This window comes from Pan troglodytes, chromosome 11, assembly GCF_028858775.2.
Source record: "Pan troglodytes isolate AG18354 chromosome 11, NHGRI_mPanTro3-v2.0_pri, whole genome shotgun sequence".
NCBI classification, from domain to species: Eukaryota; Metazoa; Chordata; class Mammalia; order Primates; family Hominidae; genus Pan; species Pan troglodytes.
The window spans coordinates 574619-596649 of NC_072409.2; the positions used below are offsets into that span (position 1 = coordinate 574619).

The 22031-nt window shown below is 50.7% G+C and overlaps 1 protein-coding gene and 1 non-coding gene across 51 annotated transcripts in view; both read right to left on the bottom strand.

The window, feature by feature from the left end:
* Window positions 1-13571: 13571 nt before the first annotated feature.
* On the bottom strand, window positions 13572-13671 carry MIR602 (microRNA mir-602). Its single transcript, NR_036031.2, is given in 1 exon segment — window positions 13572-13671. It is a non-coding gene; the product is annotated as a microRNA mir-602 (primary transcript).
* A 2311-nt stretch (window positions 13672-15982) lies between these two features.
* Window positions 15983-22031, bottom strand: part of EHMT1 (euchromatic histone lysine methyltransferase 1) — a 224606-nt gene continuing 218557 nt past the window's right edge. For 48 of the 50 annotated variants that reach the window (XR_010148800.1, XR_010148798.1, XM_063788053.1 and 45 more), the window contains 2 exons: window positions 17587-17762; window positions 15983-17338 (listed from right to left, as the gene is read on the bottom strand). Coding sequence is in view for 46 of the 50 variants with exons in the window: in XM_063788053.1 (XP_063644123.1) it covers window positions 17158-17338; window positions 17587-17762 (357 nt within the window). In the remaining 4 variants the exon portion in view is untranslated. The remainder of the gene's footprint in view (window positions 17339-17586; window positions 17763-22031) is intronic. The other 2 variants (XR_010148801.1, XR_010148799.1) reach the window with 1 other exon arrangement.

The window sequence follows — 22031 nt, forward strand, 5'->3', positions numbered from 1 at the left end:
AAGAGGCATAGAAAACCAATTTTAATGAAATAATAGCTGAAAAGAAGGATATGGACATCCAGAACCGGAAAGTTCAAGAGTTCTCAAATGTAGTCAACCCAAGAAGGTACTCCCAGTGGCACATTATACTCTAACTGTCAAAAGTGGAAGAGAAGGCCAGGAACAGTGACTCACACCTACAATCCCAGTGCTTTGGGAAGCCAAGGTGGGAGGATTGCTTAAGGCCAGGAGTTCAAGACCAGTATGGGCAACATAGTGAGATCTCATCTCTAAAAAATAATAATAATAATTAGCAGGTGCATACCCATAGTCCCAGGGAGGCTGAGGTGGGAGGGTTGCTTGAGCCCAGGATTTCAGGGCTGCACTGAGCTATGATCACACCACTGCACTCCAGCCTGGGTGACAGAGAAAGACCCTGTTTAAAAAAAGAAAAAGTGGAAGAGAAAGAATTATAAAAAACAGCAAAGGAAAAGTATAAAGTCACACATAAGAGAATCCCTATTCAACTAACAGTGGATTTCTCAGCAGAAATTTATAGGCCAAGAGAGAATGGGATGACATAATCAAAGGGCTAAAAGAAAAAAAAAAAAAACTGCCAGCCAAGAATTCTATACTCAGCAAAGTTATCCTTCAGAAATGAAGGAGAAATAGTCTTTCCTAGATAAGCAAAAACTGAGGGAATTTGTTACCACTACACCAGCTTTGCAAGAATTGCTTATGGGAGTCCTAGGGCAATAATGACCATCATGAAAACATGTAAAAGTATAAAATTTACTGGTACAGCAGATACACAATGAGAAAGAGAAAGGAATCAAAACAGTACTACAGTACAGCAGATACACAATGAGAAAGAGAAAGGAATCAAAACAGTACTACAGAAAACCACCAAACCACAAAGAAAAACAATAAGAAAAGAACAAAGGATATACAAAACAACCAGAAAACAATTAACAAAATGACAGAAGTAAGTGCTCACCTGTCAATAATAACCTTGAATGCTAACAGATTAAGTTCCCCCAATTAAATGGTATAGACTGGCTGAATGGATTAAATTTTTTTTTTTTTTTGAGACGGAGTCTCGCTCTGTCACCCAGGCTGGAGTGCAGTGGCGCGATCTTGACTCACTGCAAGCTCCACCTCCTGGGTTCATGCCATTCTCATGCCTCAGCCTCCTGAGTAGCTGGGACTAGAGGCGCCCACCACCACGCCCAGCTAATTTTTATGTATTTTTAGTAGAGACGGGGTTTCACCCTGTTGGCCAGGATGGTCTTGATCTCCTGACCTCATGATCCGCCCACCTCAGCCTCCCAAAGTGCTGGGATTACAGGCGTGAGCCACCGTGCCTGGCCAAAAAAAAATTTTTTTTAACTATATGCTGCCTTTAAGAAACTCATGTAACCTGTAAAGATATACATACACTAGAAGTGAAGGATTGGAAAAAGATCTTCCATGCAAATAGAATCCAAAAGTGAGTGGGAGTGCTATACTTACATCAGATAAAATAGACTTTAAGTCAAAAACTGAAGAAAGAGGCAAAGAAGGTCATTAGCTGATGATAAGGGATCAGTTCAGCAAGAGGATATAACAATTGTAAATATATACACACCCAACACCTGAGCACCCAGGTATATAAAGCAAACATTATTATTATTAATAGTATAAAGGGAGAGATAAACTCCAACAATAACAGTTAGGACTTCAACATCCCACTCTCAGCTCTGGACAGATCAATTAGACAGAAAATCAACAAAGAAACATTGTATTTAAACAGCACTACAGGCTAGGTGCATGGTGGCTCATGCCTGTAATCCCAGCACTTTGGGAGGACGAGGTGGGTGAATCAGTTGAGGGCAGGACTTCGAAACCAGCCTGACCCATATGGTCAAACCCCATCTCTACTAAAAATACAAAAACTAGCCAGGCGTGGTGGCACACGCCTGTAATCCCAGCTATTCAGGAGGCTGAGGCAGGAGAATCATTTGAACCAGGAGGTAGAGGTTGCAGTGAGCCAAGATCACATCACTGCACTCCAGCCTGGGTGACAGAGTGAGACTCTGTCTCAAAAAAATAAATAAATAAATAAGTAAACAGCACTACAGACCAAATGGACCTAATAGACAATTCTAGAAGAACTCATCCAACAGGGAGAGAATACACATTCTTCTCATCAGCACACAGAATATGCCCAGAATGTTTTTCATACCAAAGCCCTATTCAGCAGGGAAAAAGATTTTATCAGAGCCTTATCTATCTGGGAGAAAGGAATTACACAACTCTATTCCCCGTTAGTCTTCCTGTCTCACCTAAGGGGGAGAAAAAGCTGACAAACACTTTGAAGTTCACAGCCCAGGAACACAGAGACACAGAAAGACAGAGATTTAATCACAGGATTACATAATGCTTCCCCTTTCCCTATACGTTATCACTATATCAGCAGGGCTCCAGTGTGATATCTGTGGATTACAGCTGAAACAGCTACAAAGTGAAGATTCTATTTAAGAAGATTTTAAGGAAACCAAGAGACAACAGGGGACAAAAACAAAAATACTAAAGGAAATTGAAGTCCCTGACACCTATAGCTACAGTCAACATTAAACACAGCCCAGTTACTACCCAGATTAACATAAAATCTCATGCTAAAGGCCAGTTGACCTCAATTCCTATTACCCAATACCTCATGTGGGGCTTTCAACAAAAAGATACAAGGCATGATAAAAGATAAGAGAAAAACACAGCCAGAGGAGACAAAGCAAGCCAGGGCGGGAGCATCACTTGATCCCAGACGTTTGAGAACAGCCTGAGCAACACAGCAAGAGCCTGTTTCTGAAACAACGGCAACAACACCCAGAAAGGCAGAGAAAGGGGGACAATACAAAGGACAACTACAATAAATAGAAAGAGTTACAAACATAGAAACATAGTAGATATCAATCCAATCATATCGATAATCACTTCAAATGGGAAAAGTCTAAACAGAACAATCAAAAGACAGAGATTGTCAAAATGGATTTTTAAAAAGACCATACCCAGCACTTTGGGAGGCCGAGGCGGGCGGATCACAAGGTCAGGAGACCAAGACCATCCTGGCTAACAGGGTGAAAACCCGTCTCTACTAAAAATACAAAAAATTAGGTGGGTGTGGTGGCACGTGCCTGTAGTCCCAGCTACTGGGGAGATTGAGGCAGGAGAATTGCTTGAGCCTGGGAGGCAGAGGTTGCAGTGAGCCAAGATCATGCCACTGCACTCCATCCTGAGCAACAGAGTGAGACACTGTCTTAAAAAATATAATAATAAATAAATAAATAAATAAATAAATAAATAAAGACCATACTGGCTGGGCATGGTGGCTCACGCCTGTAATCCCAGCACTTTGGGAGGCCAAGGCGGGTGGATCACAAAGTCAGGAGTTCGAGACCAGCCTGGCCAACAGGGTGAAACCCCGTCTCTACTAAAAATACAAAAATTAGCCAAGTGTGGTGGCTCGTGCCTGTCATCCCAGCAACTCAGGAGGCTGAGGCAGGAGAATTGCTTGAAGCCAGGAGGCTGAGGTTGCAGTGAGCCGAGGTCACGCCACTGTACTCCAGCCTGGGAGACAGAGCGAGACTACGAAAAAAAAAAAACATACCACATGTTGTCTATAAGAAATCCATTTTAAATATATAAAGACACAGGTAATTTAAAAACTAAACCTATAGAGAAAGACGTACCATCCTAACACTAATCGAAAGAAAGTTGGAGGAGATATGTTGATTTCAGAGAAGACAGACCTCAGAAGGAAAAGGTGATCAGGAATAGAGAAGGACATTACGTAATGACCACAGGGTAAATTCTTCAAAGAAGACATAACAATCCTGCACACGTGTGTGCCTAACACCAACATGTTGAAATATGTGAAGAAGAAGCTGATAGAGCTGTAAGGAGAAATAGACACACCAACTATTATCCCAGGAGACTTCAGTACTCCTCCATCAGGAACTTGTCTCACGTGTCCGTGTGCAGAGACCACCAAACAGGCTTTGTGTGAGCAACAAGGCTGTTTATTTCACCTGGGTGCAGGTGGGCTGAGTCCGAAAAGAGAGTCAGCAAAGAGTGGTGGATTATCATTAGTTCTCACAGGTTTTGGGATAGGCGGTGGAGTTAGGAGCAATGTTTTGCAGGCAGTGGGTGGATCTCACAAAGTACATTCTCAAGGGTGGGGAGAATTACAAAGAACCTTCTTAAGGGTGGGGGAGATTACAAAGTACATTGATCAGTTAGGGTGGGGCAGAAACAAATCACAATGGTGGAATGTCATCAGTTAAGGCTATTTTCACTTCTTCAATTGGATCTTCAATTGCTTCAGGCCATCTGGACGTATATACGTGCAGGTCACAGGGGATACGATGGCTTAGCTTGGGCTCAGAGGCCTGACATTCCTGCCTTCTTATATTAATAAGACAAATAACATAAAATAGTATTGAAGTGTTGGGGCAGTGAAATTTTTTGGGAGTGGTATTGAGAGATAACGGGCAATGTTTCTCAGGGCTGCTTCAAGCGGGATTAGGGGCAGCATGGGAACCTAGAGTGGGAGAGATTAAGCTGAAGAAAGATTTTATGGTAAGGAGTGATATTGTGGGGTTGTTAGAAGGAGCATTTGCTGTATAGAATTATTGGTGATGGCCTGGATGTGGTTTTGTATGAATTGAGAAACTAAACGAAAGACACAAGGTCTGAATAAAAGAAGGAGAAAAATAGGTGTTAAAGGACTAAGAATTGGGAGAACCCAGGACGTCTAATTAGAGAGTGTCCAAGGGGGTTCAGCTTGGTTGGTGAGTTTTTGGGCTCTATCCTTGACAGAGTCCTCTTTTTTAAGTTGGAGGCTGAGCTTGGTGAGGTGTGTTTTTAAAAGACCATGAATCCATTCTACCTTTCCTGAAGATTGAGGACGGTAAGGGGTATGAAAGTTCCACTGAAGACCAAGGGCCTGAGAAACAGCTTGGGTGATTCGACTAATAAAGGCTGGTCCGTTATTGGACTGTATAGAGGTGGGAATGCCAAACCGAGGAATTATATCTGACAGAAGGGAAGAAATGACCGCGGTGGCCTTCTCAGACCCTGCGGGAAAGGCCTCTACCTATCCAGTGAAAGTGTCTACCCTGACCAAGAGGTATTTTAGTTTCCTGAGTTGAAGCATGTGAGTAAAGTCAATTTGCCAGTCCTGGGTGGGGACAAATCCCTGAGCTTGATGTGTAGGCAAGGGAGGGGGCCTGAACAATCCCTGAGGAGTAGTAGAAAAGCAGATGGAACACTGAGAAGTGATTTCCTTGAGGATAGATTTCCATGATGGAAAGGAAATGAGAGGTTCTAAGAGACGGGCTAGTGGCTTGTAACCTACATGGAAGAGGTTATGAAATGACGACAGAATAGAATGGGCCTGTGAGGCTGGAAGGAGATATTTTCCTGGGTCTAAGAACCATTTGCCTTGTGTGGGAAGAGATTGATAGGTGGAAGTTTCAGTGGGAGAGTAGGTGGGAGTGACTGATGAGAAGAAAAACTGGATGTGAGGGACAGAAGTTGGAACGCTAGCTGCTTCTTTAGCTACCTTATCAGTGTAAGCGTTGCCCTGAGCGATGGGATCTGATGCCTTTTGGTGGCCCTTGCAGTGAATGACTCCAGCTTCCTTTGGAAGTAAAGCGGCCTTGAGTAGAGTTTTTATTAAAGAGGCATTAATGATGGAGGACCCTTGTGTAGTGAGGAAACCTCTTTCAGCCCATATAACGGCATGGTGGTGCAGGATATGGAAGGCATATTTAGAGTCAGTATAAATATTGATGCATAATTCCTTTGCAAAAGTGAGGGCTTGAGTTAAGGCAATGAGTTTGGCTTGCTGAGAGGTAGTTGGGGGGTAGAGCGATAGCGTCAATGATAGATGTGGAAGATACTATAGCATAGCCTGCCTTTGCTGGTGAGTGGCAATTAGGCCTGGTGGAACTGCCATCAATAAACCAAGTGTGATCAGGGTGAGGAACAGGAAAGAAGGAAATATAGGGAAATGGAGTGAATGTCAGGTGTATCAGAGAGAAACAGTCATGGGGGTCAAGTGTGGTATCAGGAATAACATGGCAGGCTGGATTGAAGTCCAGCCCAGGAACAATGGTAACTGTGGGAGACTCAACAAAGAGTGAAGGAGCTGGGGCGCAGAAAGTATATGTGACAGGTGTGAGGAAGAAAATAGATTTTGGAAGTTATGAGAGCCGTAGAGAGTGAGTTGAGCATAGTTTGTGATTTTGAGGGCCTCTAAAAGTATGAAGGCGGCAGCAGCCGCTGCACGGAGACATGATGGCCAGCCTAAAACAGTGAGGTCAAATTGTTTGGACAAAAAGGCTACAGGGCATCATCCCGGTCCTTGTGTAAGAATTCCGACTGCACAGCCCTGCACTTCAGCTGTGTGTAATGAAAAGGGTTGGGATAAGTCAGGAAGGGCTAGTGTGAGGGCAGTCTCTAAAGCTGTCTTCAAGGAATGGAAAGAGGAGTGGGGAAAGGATTTAGGATCTATGGGGTCATCTAGGTTTCCTTTTGTGACTTTATATAATGGTTTTGTTAGGGTGGCAAAACCAGGTATCCAAAGGTGAAAGCATCCAACCATGCCCAGGAAGGAAAGGAGTTGTTGTTTTGTAGAAGGGGTTGGGGTTTGAGAGATCAGTCGGACACTACTGGCAGGGAGAGCATGTGTGTTTTTATGAAGAATTATGCCAAGGTATGTAACGGATGGAGAAGAAAGTTGAGCTTTGGAGGGGGATACCTGATATCACTTGGAGAATAAATGTTGAAGGAGCAGGAGGGTGTCTCATTGAGAAGATTCAAAGGAGGGGCTACAAAGAAGAAGGTCATCAATGTATTGAATAAGGTGAGAAGCAGAGGGGTGGAAAGAAAGTAAATCATGAGAAAGAGCTTGGCTGAAGTAATGAGGGCTGTCCCTGAAACCTTGCGGCAGCACAGCCCAGGTAAGCTGCTGGGACTGATGGGTGTCAGGGTCAGTCCAGGTGAAAGCAAAGAGAGGCTGGGACGAGGGGTGCAGGAGAATAGTGAAAAAAGCATCTTTAAGATCGAGAATGGAATAGTGAGTTGTGGAGGAAGGTATTGAGGACAAAAGAGTGTACGGTGAGGCACCACAGGGTGGATAGGCAAAACAATTTGGTTGATGAGGCGCAGATCCTGAACTAACCTGTAAGACTTACCCGGTTTTTGAACAGGTAAAATGGGAGAATTGTAAGGAGAGTTTATAGGTTTTAGAAGCCTATGCTGTAGCAGGTGAGTGATAATCCCCTTAAATCCCCTTAAAGCCTGTTGTGGGATGGGATACTGGCGTTGAGCAGGGTACAGGTGATTAGGTTTTAATGGGATAGTAATGGGCATGTGATCGGTTGCCAGGGAGGGAGTAGAGATGTCCCATACTTGTGGGTTAAGTTGGGGGGATACAAGAGGAAGACATGAAGGAGGCTTTGAGTTGGGAAGAAGGGTGGCAATGAGATGTGGCTGTAGTCCAGGAATAGTCAGGGAAGCAGATAATTTAGTTAAAATGTCTCAGCCTAATAAGTGAACTGGGCAGGTGGGGATAACTAAAACAGAGTACACAAAAGAATGTTGTCCAAGTTGGCATCAGAGTGGGGGAGTTTTAAGGGGTTTAGAAGCCTGGCCGTCAATACCTTATGGGGCAAAGAAACAGGCCCTTGAGAAGAAGGTAATGTGGAGTGGGTGGGCCCCGTATCAATTAAACAGGGGATGGACTTACCCTCCACCATAAAAGTTACCCGAAGCTCGGCGTCCGTGATGATCCAGGGGGCTTCCGAGGCGATGCGATCAGGCAGCGTCAGTCTTCAGCTGCTAAGCCGAGGAGATCTGGGAGGGAGTCGGCCAAAGAACGTTGGGTTTGGGCTCCAGGGGCTTTAGGAGCCGCGACGATGCGAGTCGGACAATGCAACCTCCAGTGGGGGCCCACACAGACAGGGCACGGCTTAGGAGGAATCCTGGGCTGCAGGTATTCTGAGGCCCAGTGGCCAGGCTTTCGGCCTTTGAAGCAAGGTCCACGAGGATGTTTTGAAGGAGCCCCTGGGAGCTGTGGCTTGGATGTTCTGAAGTTCTTGGATGCTGGAGACGTGGTTGTGGGCTGTCTTACATCGGAGGCAAGTAGCTGTAACTCAGAAATGCGTTGCTGTCTGGCTGCCTCCTCTCTATTATTGTACACCTTGAAGGTGAGTTTGATTAATTCCTGTTGTGGGGTTTGAGGGCCGGATTCCAATTTTTGAAGCTTTTTTCTCATGTCAGGAGCTGACTGGGTGATAAAATGCATATTAAGAATAAGGCGGCTCCTGTCCCCTTTAGGCCAGGGCGGTAAAGCGTCTAAGGGTTGCTGCCATGCGGGCCATGAACTGGGCTGGGTTTTCGTCTTTACCTTGGGTAGTTTCTTGTTTGTCATAATTAACAGCTTTGTAAGCTGTCTTTTTAAGCCCTTCAACTAGGCAGGAAACCATGTAATCTCACCTAGCTGTACCTGGGGAATCTGCCTGGTAGTTCCATTGGGGATCTTCTCGGGGAACTGCTCTGATGCCTTCCAAGAGGTCTGGCTCGTGGAGCCGGTGGTTGTCAGCATGAGATTGGACTAGAGAAAAAACTCTTTCCCGTTCGTCTGGGGAGAGGGTAGAAGTTAGGATGACATTTAAGGCACTCCAGGTTAAATTGTAGGACAGAGTTAGATATCGGAATTCCTGTATATATTTAGTGGGGTCTGATGAGAAAGAGCCTAAACGTTGGCTGATTTGGGAAAGGTCTGATAGAGAAAAAGGCACATGTACCCTGACTATGCCTTCAGCTCCAGCCACCTCTCTAAGAGGAAATTGTTGGGCAGGTGGGGGAGAGCTGGTCGCAGAACGAAACTGTAAACCAGACAGGGTGTGGGGAGGGGAGGTAACAGGAGGGTTATAGGGTCGGGGAGCAGAGGCTGAAGAAGAGCTGGAGCCTGATGCAGCCTGGCGGGGAGCGACCTGAGGAGGAGCAGTCTGGGGAGGAGGTGAGAGGTCAGATGGGTCAGTAGAAAAGGAAGATTCACAAGGCTCAGCGACGCTCAGGGTTGGGACCGAAGGGAAGCCTACGTCGGGCGTGAGGTGCGGGTTCATGTCCTGATGTTGACAGCTCGCTGTGGTTACACAGGACCACCTGTGTGTAGGAAATATTCATGGAAGTATTTGGGGATGATGGGGTACGAAGTCAGGGATTTATTCTCCAGCAGATCAGAGAAAAAAGATTTTTGTATTGTACTTGCAGCTGTTCTGTAAGGTTGAGATTGTTTTGATGTTTTAAAATGTCAACAAATGTTAATAAAGACACGTGCACGTCTATGTTCATTGCAGCACTATTCACAATAGCACGATTCCAAGATGTGGAATCAATCTAAATGCCCACCAGTGCCAGACTGGATGAAAATGTGGTACATACACACCACGGAATACTATGCAGCCATAAAAAAGAATGAGATCATGTCTTTTGTGGGAATGTGGATGGAGCTGGAGGCTATTATCTTTAGCAAACTAATGCAGGAACAGAAAAACAAATACCGCATGTTCTCAGTTATAAATGGGAACTAAATGATGAGGGCTCATGAACACAAAGAACAAGAGACACTGGGACCTACTTAGGAGTGGAGGGTGGGAGGAGGGAGAGGATCAGGAAAAACAACTAATGGGTACTTGGCTTAGTACCTGGGTGATGAAATAATCTGTGCAACAAACCCCCATGACACGAGTTTCCCTGTTTAACAAACCTGCATGTGTGCCCCTGCACCAAAAAGTTTTTGTTTTTTTTTTTTGAGACAGAGTCTCACTCTGTCGCCCAGGCTGGAGTGCGGTGGTGCGATCTCGGCTCACTGCAAGCTCCGCCTCCCCGGTTCACACCATTCTCCTGCCTCAGCCTCCCGAGTAGCTGGGACTACAGGCACCCACCACCACGCCTGGCTAATTTTTTTGTATTTTTAGTAGAGACGGGGTTTCACCGTGTTAGCCAGGATGGTCTCGATCACCTGACCTCGTGATCTGCCCGTCTCAGCCTCCCAAAGTGCTGGGATTACAGGCGTGAGCCACTGTGCCTGGCCAAGATTTTTAAAAATAAATAAAATACATGTTGGGTCAAAGAAGCCAGAGGCAATGAAGTGCGCACTCCATGGACCCAATTATAGGAAATTCCAGAACAGAAATGTTAATCTATACTGACAGGAACAGATTGGTGTCTGGGGTTCAGGAGTGGTGGCATGGATGACACAGACAGGGATGGTGGTGTGGAGGATGCCGGGGGGATGGTGGCGTGGAGGATACGGAGGGGGACAGTGGCGTGGAGGATATGGGGGGATGGTGGCATGGAGGATACGGGGGACGGTGGCGTCGATGATACAGAGGGGGGATGGTGGCGTGGAGGATACGGGGGGACGGTGGTGTGGAGGGTACAGAGGGGCATGGTGGCGTGAAGCATACAGGGGGGGATGGTGGCGTGGAGGATATGGGGGGACGGTGGTGTGGAGGATACAGAGGGGCATGGTGGGGTGAAGCATACGGGGGGGAATGGTGGCATGGAGGATACAGGAGGGACGGTGGTGTGGAGGATATGGGGGGGACGGTGGCGTGGAGGATATGGGGGATATGGTGGCATTGAGGATACGGGGGGACGGTGGCATGGAGGATACGGAGGGGGATGGTGGCGTGGATGATACGGGGGGATGGTGGCATGGAGGATACGGGCGGACGGTGGCATGGAGGATACGGAGAGGGATGGTGGCGTGGATGATACGGGGGGGACGGTGGCGTGAAGGATACGGGGGGACGGTGGCATGGATGATATGGGGGGGACGGTGGCATGGAGGATACGGGGGGACGGTGGCATGGATGATATGGGGGGGACGGTGGCATGGAGGATACGGGGGGACGGTGGCATGGATGATATGGGGGGGGCGGTGGCGTGGACGATACGGGGGGGATGGTGGTGTGGACAATACGAGGGGGATGATGTCTTCATTGTGGTAGTCGTTATAGGGTTTACACATTTGCCAAATGCATCAAACACTTATGAAAGGTGCCTTCAATAATCTCTAAATGATACCTCAATAAAGTTGACTGAAAGGTTAAAAAAAATCCTATCTGGCTGTTTTGTAGAAATTAACATGCTGATTCTAAAATTTATATAAAGATAGGAAGGACCTAGTGTAGCCAAATAGCCAAAGAGTCATCTTTAGGAATAAGGACACGGCTGGAGGACCAGTGCCACCACAAATCATTATTTTACACTTGGAGATATTGGCCTCAAGGTCAACAACCCACCAGTAGGGAGAAGGCCTGAGATGCAGCTCACAGGTTCACACCGCTGACATTCTGTGACGGAGCCAGTGCAGTTCACGGGGGAAAAGGAAAAGCCTCTTAAGAAATCAACAAATCGGCCGAAGACGGTGGCTCACGCACTTTGGGAGGCCGAGACGGGCGGATCACGAGGTCAGGAGATCGAGACCATCCTGGCTAACACAGTAAAACCCCGTCTCTACTAAAAATACAAAATTTAGCCGGGCGTGGTGGCGGGTGCCTGTAGTCCCAGCTGCTCGGGAGGCTGAGGCAGGAGAATGGTGTGAACCCAGCAGGCGGAGCTTGCAGTGAGCCGAGATGGGGTCACTGCCCTCCAGCCTGGGAGACAGAGCGAGATTCCGTCTCAAAAAAAAGAAAGAAATCAAGAAATGAGGCTGGAGCAAGTGGGTTTCCTAGGGAAAAAAATCTCTCTTGACCTCTACCTCACTCCACTCACAAAAACGAATTTAAGATGAATCACGCACCTAAACGTAAAATCCAAAACCGTAAAAGCCTTAGAGAGAAACAGGAGAATATATTCCTCAATTCGAGAAGATATTTTCCTGTTTTTCCCTCTAAAGCATTATAGCAAAAATACCTTAGGACAGAGAAAGTACTAACGGAAAAAGCAGGGCCGGGCATGGTGGCTGAAGCCTGTGATCCCAGCACTTTGGGAGGCTGAGGCGGACAAATCGCCTGAGGCCGGGAATTCGAGACCAGCCTGACCAACATGGAGAAACCCCGTCTCTACTAAAAATACAAAATTAGCCGGGCGTGGTGGCGCGCGCCTGTAATCCCAGCTACTCGGGAGGCTGAGGGAGGAGAATCGCTTGAACCGGGGAGGCGGAGGTTGCAGTGAGCCGAGATTGCACCATTGCACTCCAGCCTGGGCAACAAGAGCAAACTCCGTCTCGAAAAAAAAAAAGAAAAAGTAAAAAAGGATAAATTGGACTTCGTCAAATCTGACTAGAAACACTTAGGATTCATGAAGACATGAAGCAACGAGAGCTCCCATGTGTGAGTGGCGTGGACAGACGATGCTGGCAGCCGCAGAGACACGGGGGGCTCCCCACAGGAGTCAGCAAGTCCCTTTCTTAGGAATTCACCCTCGACTGACAAAAACATGCACACAAGAAGACCTGTACAAGAATGCTGATAGCTGCTTTATTGACAGTAGCCCCCAACTGGAGATAACCCAAGCATGGACGCACAGGAGAACGGATAAATGCAAAAGCCGCTCAGCAGAAGCTAGGCCAAAAAAAGTAACCCACTGCATGGTTCCTGTTATAGAAACTCCTAGAACAGGCGAAACTAATTTACAGTGAAAGAAATCAGATGGGTGATGTGTCTTGTGGGCAGGTCCAGAGAGGGGAGGCAGAGAGAATGTTGGCTGGGGGATGGAAACAGCCTCTCTCCTGATAAGGGGTGGGTCCCATGGCAAAGGCATTTGTCAGAATGCACTGAGCTGCACTCGATCCACGCATTCTGACAAATGCCAATTATGCCTCAACAAAAAGCCTAAAAAATTTATATTGTTATTTCACACCATACACCAAATAAATTCCACCTGGATTCAAGAGCGAAACCTCAAAACAAAGAACTAGGACAAGCACTGGAGCATATTTTTTTATAATTTGGGGATGCAGAAGGTCTTTCTAAATGTATTGCACAATCAGAAGTCACAAGACAGATTTCTGCCACATAACAAATTTAAATTCAGTATAGATATAAAACTACAATATATAAAGAGCTCACAAAAATCAATAAGAAAAATACAGGCAGCACAACAGAATTTTTGCACAAAGGCAATTCACACAGGAGGACAGGCTAGTCTGTAATAAATATAAGAAGAGATGCTCAATTTTATCAACAATGAAACTGCAAAATAACACTGCAGGGAGAGTCACCCTCTGGACAATTAGAAAAGCAGGAAGTGCAACGGGGGGGGGGGCCTCAGTGAGAGCTGGGGGAGACGTACATCAGTGAAGGCAAAACTGGCTGGCGTCTTCTGTGTGACGTTTTGGTAAGCGATCTCAAAAGGCACCATTCGTGCCCTCTGACCCCTTCCCTAAGAAGGCAATTGCACAAATGGATAAAGATGAGGTACGGGATTCTCCTTCGCAGCGTCATTGCACTTTGCAAAAGAAATATCATACATACGTCACAAAGGTTTCACCTGGTCCAGACGCGCATTGCGTCCGACGCTCCTGCCAAAGCCAGGGGGGCTCTGCTCTCCCTTGCCTGGCAGGAGACGCACTCGGCCTGAGTGAACACAGCAGGCCGCAGGTGTGGCCCGTGTCAGGCGGGGGTGAGAAGGGGGATTTCTGGAGTATTTCACGTTCCTCTTCCAGGTCTTGTGCGTTGAGTTTTTGGTAATAAACGGGTGTGACTTTCACAAAAACAAGTGCAACCTCGAGTTAACTGGGTGGCCTCTGCTCACAACCCATCCGTTTCGGTGGCTGCCCTTCTGTGGGGAGGGCCTCAGTCCACCCAGCCTCAAAAGACCCCGAGGGGGTGTGCACAGCTGGGGACCCCAGGGCCCTATTCAGCCCCCTTGGAACGCACTGACCCAGGAAGGCCCCAGCTCGCACTCCCAGGACTGACGGAGCCTGAGGCTGAGCCCTGTTCCCTGCCCTGGGTGGCTGAGCCCTGTTCCCTGCCCTGGGGGAACTACGTTCCCGAGTCACCATGGGTCAGGGGAGGAGCTAAAAAAGGGGCCCTGGGTCCCTCAAGCCTGCATGTGGGGGGGCGGGGGTGCCAGGAGCCAGCAGGCACAAGGACCCACTGTGTGTGGGCACTGCTGCCATCTCCTTGGCCTTCCCGGCTGGGGCCCCCTGGGCTCCACAGTGTCACACCCAAGTCCACTCACTGAGTGCCTCAGCAGGCCGACCCCCACCCAGTGAGCTCAGAGGGGCCTCCCCTCCAGCCCCACAAGGCTGTTTTCTCTCACAGACTACAGCCTGGGCCAGGACAAGGGTGCAGGCCGCTCTCTGCCCAAGTGGGCTAAGAACCTGCTAGGAGCTTTGCCCACGTGAGGGGTTCTGGCTGCTGCAGGACCAGAGGGCCAACCTGCATGGGTTTTCCATTTTTATTTATCCAAAGAGGAGAAAGAGGGAGGGGAGGGGGAGGGGGAGGCCTCCTGCCCTGCCCCGGCCCACCTGGTCCCTGTGAGACTCACCTGCCTGTTCCCCGCACCTGCCGCAGGTCCCCTCAGCCCCCTTCCCAGGCCTGCACTCCCCGGAGCACGTGCAGCTGCTGCCCCACAGCGCAAAGGCCCTGTAAGGTCTCTTCCTCCCAAGCCCAGAGTCTGGTTTAGGGACAAGGCGGTCACGGCAGAGCTGCCCAGGACCATGTGAGGTGGGCTCTGTGTTGGGTGCTCATTTTAAACGGCTGGAACTTTCTGTGACAGGACCTAGTTGTGGGGCCACCCTGGCGGGCCTTTGTGACACCCACAAAGTTTGCTGTTGGCTTAATTCAACCAATACCTGTTTGTACACCGAGCACCTGACCCAGGGCACGGAGCAGAACAGGTGGACACTCAAGCCACAAAAATTAATGAGAGTCATCTGCCAGCTACGGGCTGTCCCAGGGGAAGGGGTTGTACCGGCTGCTCCTCTGGCAGGGCTGCTCCCCCTGCAGGGCTGGTGGAGCCAGCAGAGCCTGAGGTTCAAGCTCCAGTGGGCCCTCAGTCACCTCCTGCCACTGCCTCTGGGATGAGGTGACCTGCGGCCCCTACACCCTCCTGAGCCCGGGCTTGGCGGGAACCCAGCCCACCCCACACAGCCCCTCCTCACGGACGCAGACGTGAAAGGCTGTAGGCTGTCTGGGCTCCTGGAGGAATGTGGCCTCCCCTGTGGCCCTGTGCAGAGGGGTCACAGGTGGGCCATATCCATCCTGGGTCCGCCTGCCCAGTCCTTCATGCAGTTGCGCAATGTCTGGTGACAGGCACTCGTACCTCAGGCTGGACGACCGCGCACCCTGCTGGTGCCGTCTATTCACAAAGTGCAGGGCAGTTATGACTGTGCTGGAAAAGCATCAAAAACACCTGCGTGAATTCTGTGTATTAAACCGCGGAGTGTCTGAGCGTGTTACTGAGGTTACACGAAAAGCCCTCCTGGGGTGAGTGAGGCCAGTCAGCATGGAGGACACAGCAGGCTGGAGGCTTTGGGTCTAGGGGTCCCCGTAGAGGAGTGGGGGTCATGGCTGGCAGGAAGTAGGACGGGCTCTGGCTCTCCCTTGTCCGGCCTCGCTGTTCAAGTGCAGCTCTGCCTCTGGTTGTGGGACTCACCTGATGTGCCCTGTCGGCTTCCAGAATGACGCCCAGAGCTGGGCACCTGGCGCTAGACGCAGACATGCAAACACACACACACACACACAAAACACACCAGTGCGCCCGCATTCGCACCACGCGCACGATGCATTCGTGGACACACACAGACTCATTCGACACGTGCGCAAATGCACAGGCTCCCCTAACCTCTGCCTGGAACGTCCCCTCTTCGGGGACAGATCTGGGGTGAAAAGGAAGCTGTACTTCCTTGGACAGGGGACAGAGAGCTGGGCCAGGTCCAGGGGGACCTGCAAGTTCTGCAGAGACCCTGAAATATGGTGTCATAATAAAAACCCCATTTAAAGTACTTCTTTTTTTTTTATTGATTTCATTGGAAACAGAACAAGAAATGGTCAGAGCCAAAAGACTGCTCTTAAAACTGTCAAAAACATTTTAACAGAAAAAAATAAACATGACTGCATTATGAATGTTTTTAGAAGAGTTGCACAAAAAAAACCCCACTGTTACTGCACTAATTACAGTCTTTAAAAAGGTATATGCCAAAAAAAAGTATATGACCTGCCAGGCCACCACACAAAAGGTGATGGCAAATTTATTCACACTACAAGACTAACATCTTTAAAAAAGTTTTTCCTGCATTTTATTCTAAAATCACTTTGTTCTCTTTATACAGTTGATAGTTTATTTCACGTGGTGAGTAGAAACCACACCAGAATCAGCACCGTTGTCTGTGTTTTGTTTTTTATTTTTTGTTTGTCCTAATGTTCAGTAATGGTAGAAAATAAATCAGTTTATTCATCATAGCATGTGGCTTAAAAAATCAACAGAAGGTGCCAGCGTCAACGGAACCGGCGGGGGCTGCACCCACCAAGCCACTTCCTCGAAAAGAAACGTCAGTTAGAGGTTTGATATATAGGACTAGATATAGGATTCCTTTAAAAAGCAAACCCACATTTTCTCCAAGGTTAGTGGTGGGGTCGGTCTCCTGACCTCTCCGAGCCTGACAGGAGACTGTGCCCTCCGTGCGGCCCCTGGGACTCGGCGCCAGCCACGCAGGCCGCGGGCAGGGCGAACGGAGCAGCTCGCGCTAACGGTGGCTTCGGCGGCGCCACACAGAAGAGTCTGGGCCGGACAGGAGAACAGAGCAACCCCGTGGTGCAGCGGGGACCTCGGAGGTCAGAGGAAGAAACGAGAAACTTCGCAACGACAAATCAGCATCAGAAACTCAGAAGGTGATGCCAGTGCGGACTCCCAGCGTCTTTGGGGCGCGGACCAAAGTGTGCGCTCCAGCCTGGGCACTGGGCCCGCGGTGAGGCCGCAGGTCTGGGAAGGTGGCTGGGAGGCATCCACACCCGCCCGCAGGGGCTGCAGCCTCACCTCCGACCCCTCCAGGAAGCCGGCGGCGCAGCCCCGAAGGACCCTTTCGGTTCCGTGCGGAATCTCTCCTCCTCGTCCTCTAAACGGCGACGCGGCGGTCCCTGGCTCCCGAGCGCCCCGCTGGCCGGCGGCGTCTCATAGGGGGTCGGCGGCAGCCGCGGAGCTGGTGTCGGGCAAGCCGTCCTCCTGGGCCTCCTGGGCCGCGCTGGCCTGACGCTGGGCCAGGGCCGCGCTCGAGTGCCGGCACTTGGGGGAGCCGCAGCGGCAGCTGAAGAGCCTGCCTTTGATGTCCCAGAAGCGCTCTCCATAGTCAAACCTGGGGAGGGAACAGAACCAAGGCTCCAAGTCGAATCCCACCGGCACCTCCCACAAGCCAGATAAATTAAGGCAAGGCCAAAGCTTCCTCACCCCGATCTGCCGTGCCGCATGCCAGGTCGTAGTTTTTAGAACTACAGGAAAACCACTAGCATAAACCCGAGACAAGCCCAGGAAAGCAATGCGAGCCCCGTTCCTAAAACCGTCCCGCCGGCAGCGGAGATGGCCAGGGGCCGGGGCGGTGCGTACCCGAGCTGCTCGCCGGCCTCGATCAGGCGGGTGCTGAAGAAGGCGATCCGGGGGAACCGCAGGTCCTGGTGGGCCATGAACACGCGCACGGGCACCAGGTTGGGCTCGCAGTGGTGGTTGATGAACCGGCTGACGTTCCCGTAGAACCGCGCGTCGATGCAGTAAACCTCCCCGTCCTGCAGGGCGAGAGAAGCCGGCACGGGCTGCAGTTAGCAAGGCCCCGACACGCCGGCCTCGCCGGGTACGGCCATGCATGGCAGTCCTGGAGCCTGCAGTTGGGCGCAGGCCCGCCATGCAGGAGGGGCCTTCTCCAGTGACCTGTGGCGGCGGTGCGGAACCGCCGCCAGCCTTCTCCTCGCTGTGTGGCCACCCACCCCGCACCCTGCCCTCCTCGCTGGGCCTCCGTCTGCGGTGGGGTGGGGGTGGTGCAGGCCGTTCCCTTGACGGCGTCCCCATGGGGCTTCCAGCGCGGTGGAATGTGGACAGCGCCATCCCACCCGAGGACCCATGGGGCTGTCTGGCACCAATAGGAGAAAGGAGGCCGGGGCTGCAAGAGCCCCGTGAGGCAGCGGCAGGGGCTGAGGGGGTCGGGAGGGATGGAGCTGGCATCCGGGACACACTGTCTTGGTGACGAGGAGGCGGAGCAGTCCCCGGAGGGTCTGGGAAGACTCAGTGGCGAATGGCAACAGGGAGGACCGTCAGGCGGAGGCTGCCCACAGAAAACGACTTCTGCTGCAGCCCTTCCGGGTGCTGATGTGACTGTGGAACACGAGGCCGAAGAGACTGAGGCGTCCTCCTCACCCTGGTGCCTTGGAGAGGAGCCCAGGATTCCGGGTGGCCACATGGCCCTGGGCCCTGGCCCCTGGCACTGGCCTGTGATAATGGATTCTGAATTCACCATAGAGAGGGGGACGAGGTGGGTGGGCCTGACCTAACCACGCAACCCCTTTAAAAGCAATTCTCTCTGGAGACCCAGGGCTTGGAGCTACTGGGGCCTGGATGGAGGAGCTGCGTGGGAGGAAGGTAGGTGGTCCCGGCCGGCAGCTAGCAAGGAACCTAGACGCTGCCCACGCAACCACAGGGACCTGGGCTCAGCAGCACCCTGCCTGTGCAGCCCGAGGCCCGGCACGCCCAACCCCTGCTGCGCACACTGGGCCGAGTGGGTGGGCGCCATGGCGAGCTGCGGGTGGGTGGCGTGGTTTGTTACCCAGCGACGGGAAGAGGCAACACCACAGACGACAGCCAGGCAGACGGGGAAGGAGGCACCTGGGGCTTTCCAGGACCGAGTTCCGAGAGGGCGGGGCCTGCCGGCAGAGACACCTGGTCCACAACCTGCCCCAGCATCAACATTAACCAGACAGCCAGGGCGCTCAGAGGTCAAGAGGTCAAAACCCAAACCAACAAGCGGGTAAAGGCGTGGACGAGGGCAGCTCTCCGTCAACCTTCACGGCGCGGGCAGTGACAAGACAGTAAACCAGGCGAGCACGGCCGCAGGACAGGACCAGCCACAGCCCCCAAAGCCAAAGGCGCGGGAAGCTGCCTCCTGGTTTACCCCAAAGAAACAGAGTTCAGAGTGGCTCACCTGGCGTGGACTTTGGCCTCTGCTTTGGGGTCTGATGGACTAAGAATCTATAGGCGACCCCTCCTCGTGCAGAATGCAATTCTGGAACTAGCAACGGCGCACACACGAAGGTCTTGATAAGCAGCAAAATGGAGAGTGAGGGGCTTCCGACTGGAGGGGCCAGGCCCAGCTCTGCCCAGGCTTTCACCAGCGGCAGCTCGTCTGGCAGAGCACACAGCGCTGCTCCGAGCTTCTAAGATGGGTGGGGTGTCAAAGTCTGTGACACAAATCTCTGCCCGACCAGAACCAGATAAAGACAACAGTCCAGAGGATGACGGCTGGAGTAAGGCAGATAGGCAACGTGGGAGGCGGGGCCTGCGGAGAGAGCCCAGCCAATCCTAGGACTGGAGAGAAGGCACAGAGGCCACATGGGTGGGTGGGGGGAGGGCCTGCGGAGGGAGCCCAGCCAATCCTAGGACGGGAGCGAGGTGCAGAGGCCGCGTGGGAGGCGGGGCCTGAGGGAGCCCAGCCAATCCTAGGACGGGAGCGAGGAGCAGAGGCCACGTGGGAAGCGGGGCCTGAGGAGGGAGCCCAGCCAATCCTAGGACTGGAATGAAGGCACAGAGGCCATGTAGGAGGTGGGGCCTGTGGAGGGAGCCTGGCCAATCCTAGGACTGGAGGGAAGGCACAGGGGCCACGTGGGGTTGGGGGGGTCTGCGGAGGGAGCCCAGCCAATCCTAGGACTGGGGCGAAGTACAGCAGCCACATAGGAGGCGGAGCCTGTGGAGGGAGCCCAGCCAATCCTAGGACTGGGGTGAAGTGCAGCGGCCACGTAGGAGGCGGAGCCTGTGGAGGGAGCCCAGCCAATCCCAGGACTGAGGCGAAGTGCAGCGGCCACGTAGGAGGCGGAGCCTGTGGAGGGAGCCCAGCCAATCCTAGGACTGGGGCGAAGTGCAGCGGCCACGTAGGAGGCGGAGCCTGTGGAGGGAGCCCAGCCAATCCTAGGACTGGGGCGAAGTGCAGCGGCCACGTAGGAGGCGGAGCCTGTGGAGGGAGCCCAGCCAATCCCAGGACTGAGGCGAAAGCACAGGGACCACTAGAGAGGCCGGGCCTGGAGAAGGGGCCCAGCCAATCACACTAGGGAAACAAGGCCCACGCGGAAGAGAAACCAGAGTCCTCCCCACATGTTAACAGGAACAACTCAAGGGACCTGACGCTTGAAACACTGAGGAAACGAACACGTCCGAAAGAACACTCAACTGAGTCCAGCCTTGAGATGAACCAGACACTGGGCCAACAGACACGTATTTTCAAGGCAGCTCCTAAGGCTGTCCTCAAGAACAACAAAGCAAGATTTCAAGGCATGAAAATCTCAGAGAAATGAGAAGTCTCAGCGGAGAAACAGAAAAAGAATCCAACGGAAATTCTACATCGAAATTCACTGGCTGCTGAAGCCATCACTGGGTGGATGAACAGAATCTCAGAGATTTGCCTAATGACAGGTAAAGTCAAACAAATTGACTTGTACGCAACATTATTTGAGATAAATAGCAAGGGCTGAAATCAACCTGAATGCCCCAAAAAGAAGGAGAAAGATTTCCATGTACGGACAATATGATGACTCTCCCCAAATCCTGTCGGGAGAAAGGTAAGGGCTCGTGCACTATCTACACTCTACCACTTTTTGTGTAAGAAAAGAGAAGGAATAAGAAATCTACTTGAGTATTTTTTCTCGATTTCTGCTGATGGTTACTGCAGGTGCTACAGTTGGAATGTGTGTGCCCCCCGACCAGACTCACAGGCTGAGACCCCAAGGTTAGGGTGAGGCTTTGGGAAAGCGATTAGGTCATGGGAGTGGAGGGAATTGTGCCCTCATAAAAGGGACCCCAGAGAACTGCTGCACCCTCTCCACCACGTGAGGACACAGTGAGAAGGCACTGGCTACGAACCAGGAAACCCTCCCCAGACACCAGATCTACTAACGCCTTCATCTTGGGACTTCCAGCCCCCAGAGCAGTGAGAAATACATTCCTGTTATTTGTAAGCCTCACGGTTTACAGTGTTTTGCTATCACAGCTCGAATGGACTAAGACAGCAGGAAACAGAATACAGAGAACGTGGAGAGAAGCAAGGCTTTTCTGGGTGTGAACTTCCCAAGCATGCAAAAATTTTACACAATCAAAAACCAAAAAATTAAATCGTAACATTTAAAATGAACTAAAATTAATGTAACTGCCTATCAAGCCAGTGACACAATCACACAAGCAACATTTCCGGTGCCGCGAGGCACAAGACTGGGCCCAGCTTCCATGAAACATGTTCTAAGGAGTGAGACGCTGCAAAGAAGCGCAGATGCCATCCGGGAGTTGGACTGGTGCTTACTGTTATCGGTAATATCTGGAGTGCTATTTTGAAACTAAAGATTTTAGAAACCAAAATTTTTATTGTAAGAGATACAAATATAAAATCAAAGAAGTTGGATAAAAACTCTACACTGTTAAATTTGAATTGGAAATATTAACATGAACACATTTTAAAAAATCTATTTACTTCATAGCTCTGTCCTCTGAAAAGTGAGTCGAGAGCCCATGGCACCCTGACAGCAGTGGGCACCCCAGAGTCTCATTTCAGTGTCTAAAAATCTTTCTCTTCCAAAAGCACAAGGACTTCCTGGAGAAATGGCTGATTCCAAGTGTGGGGCAAGGAACATAAGGGAGACCTGGGTGTCACATGGTACCGAAGAGCAGTGTCACCAAAGGAGACGGGCTCGCCTGCATGGGCTCCCCATGGCCAAAGATGGGGCAGTTTGACCATTAAATAAGAATGGCTATAATTGATCAAACACACATGTAAAAATGAAAAAAAAAAAAAAAGTAAAAATCCA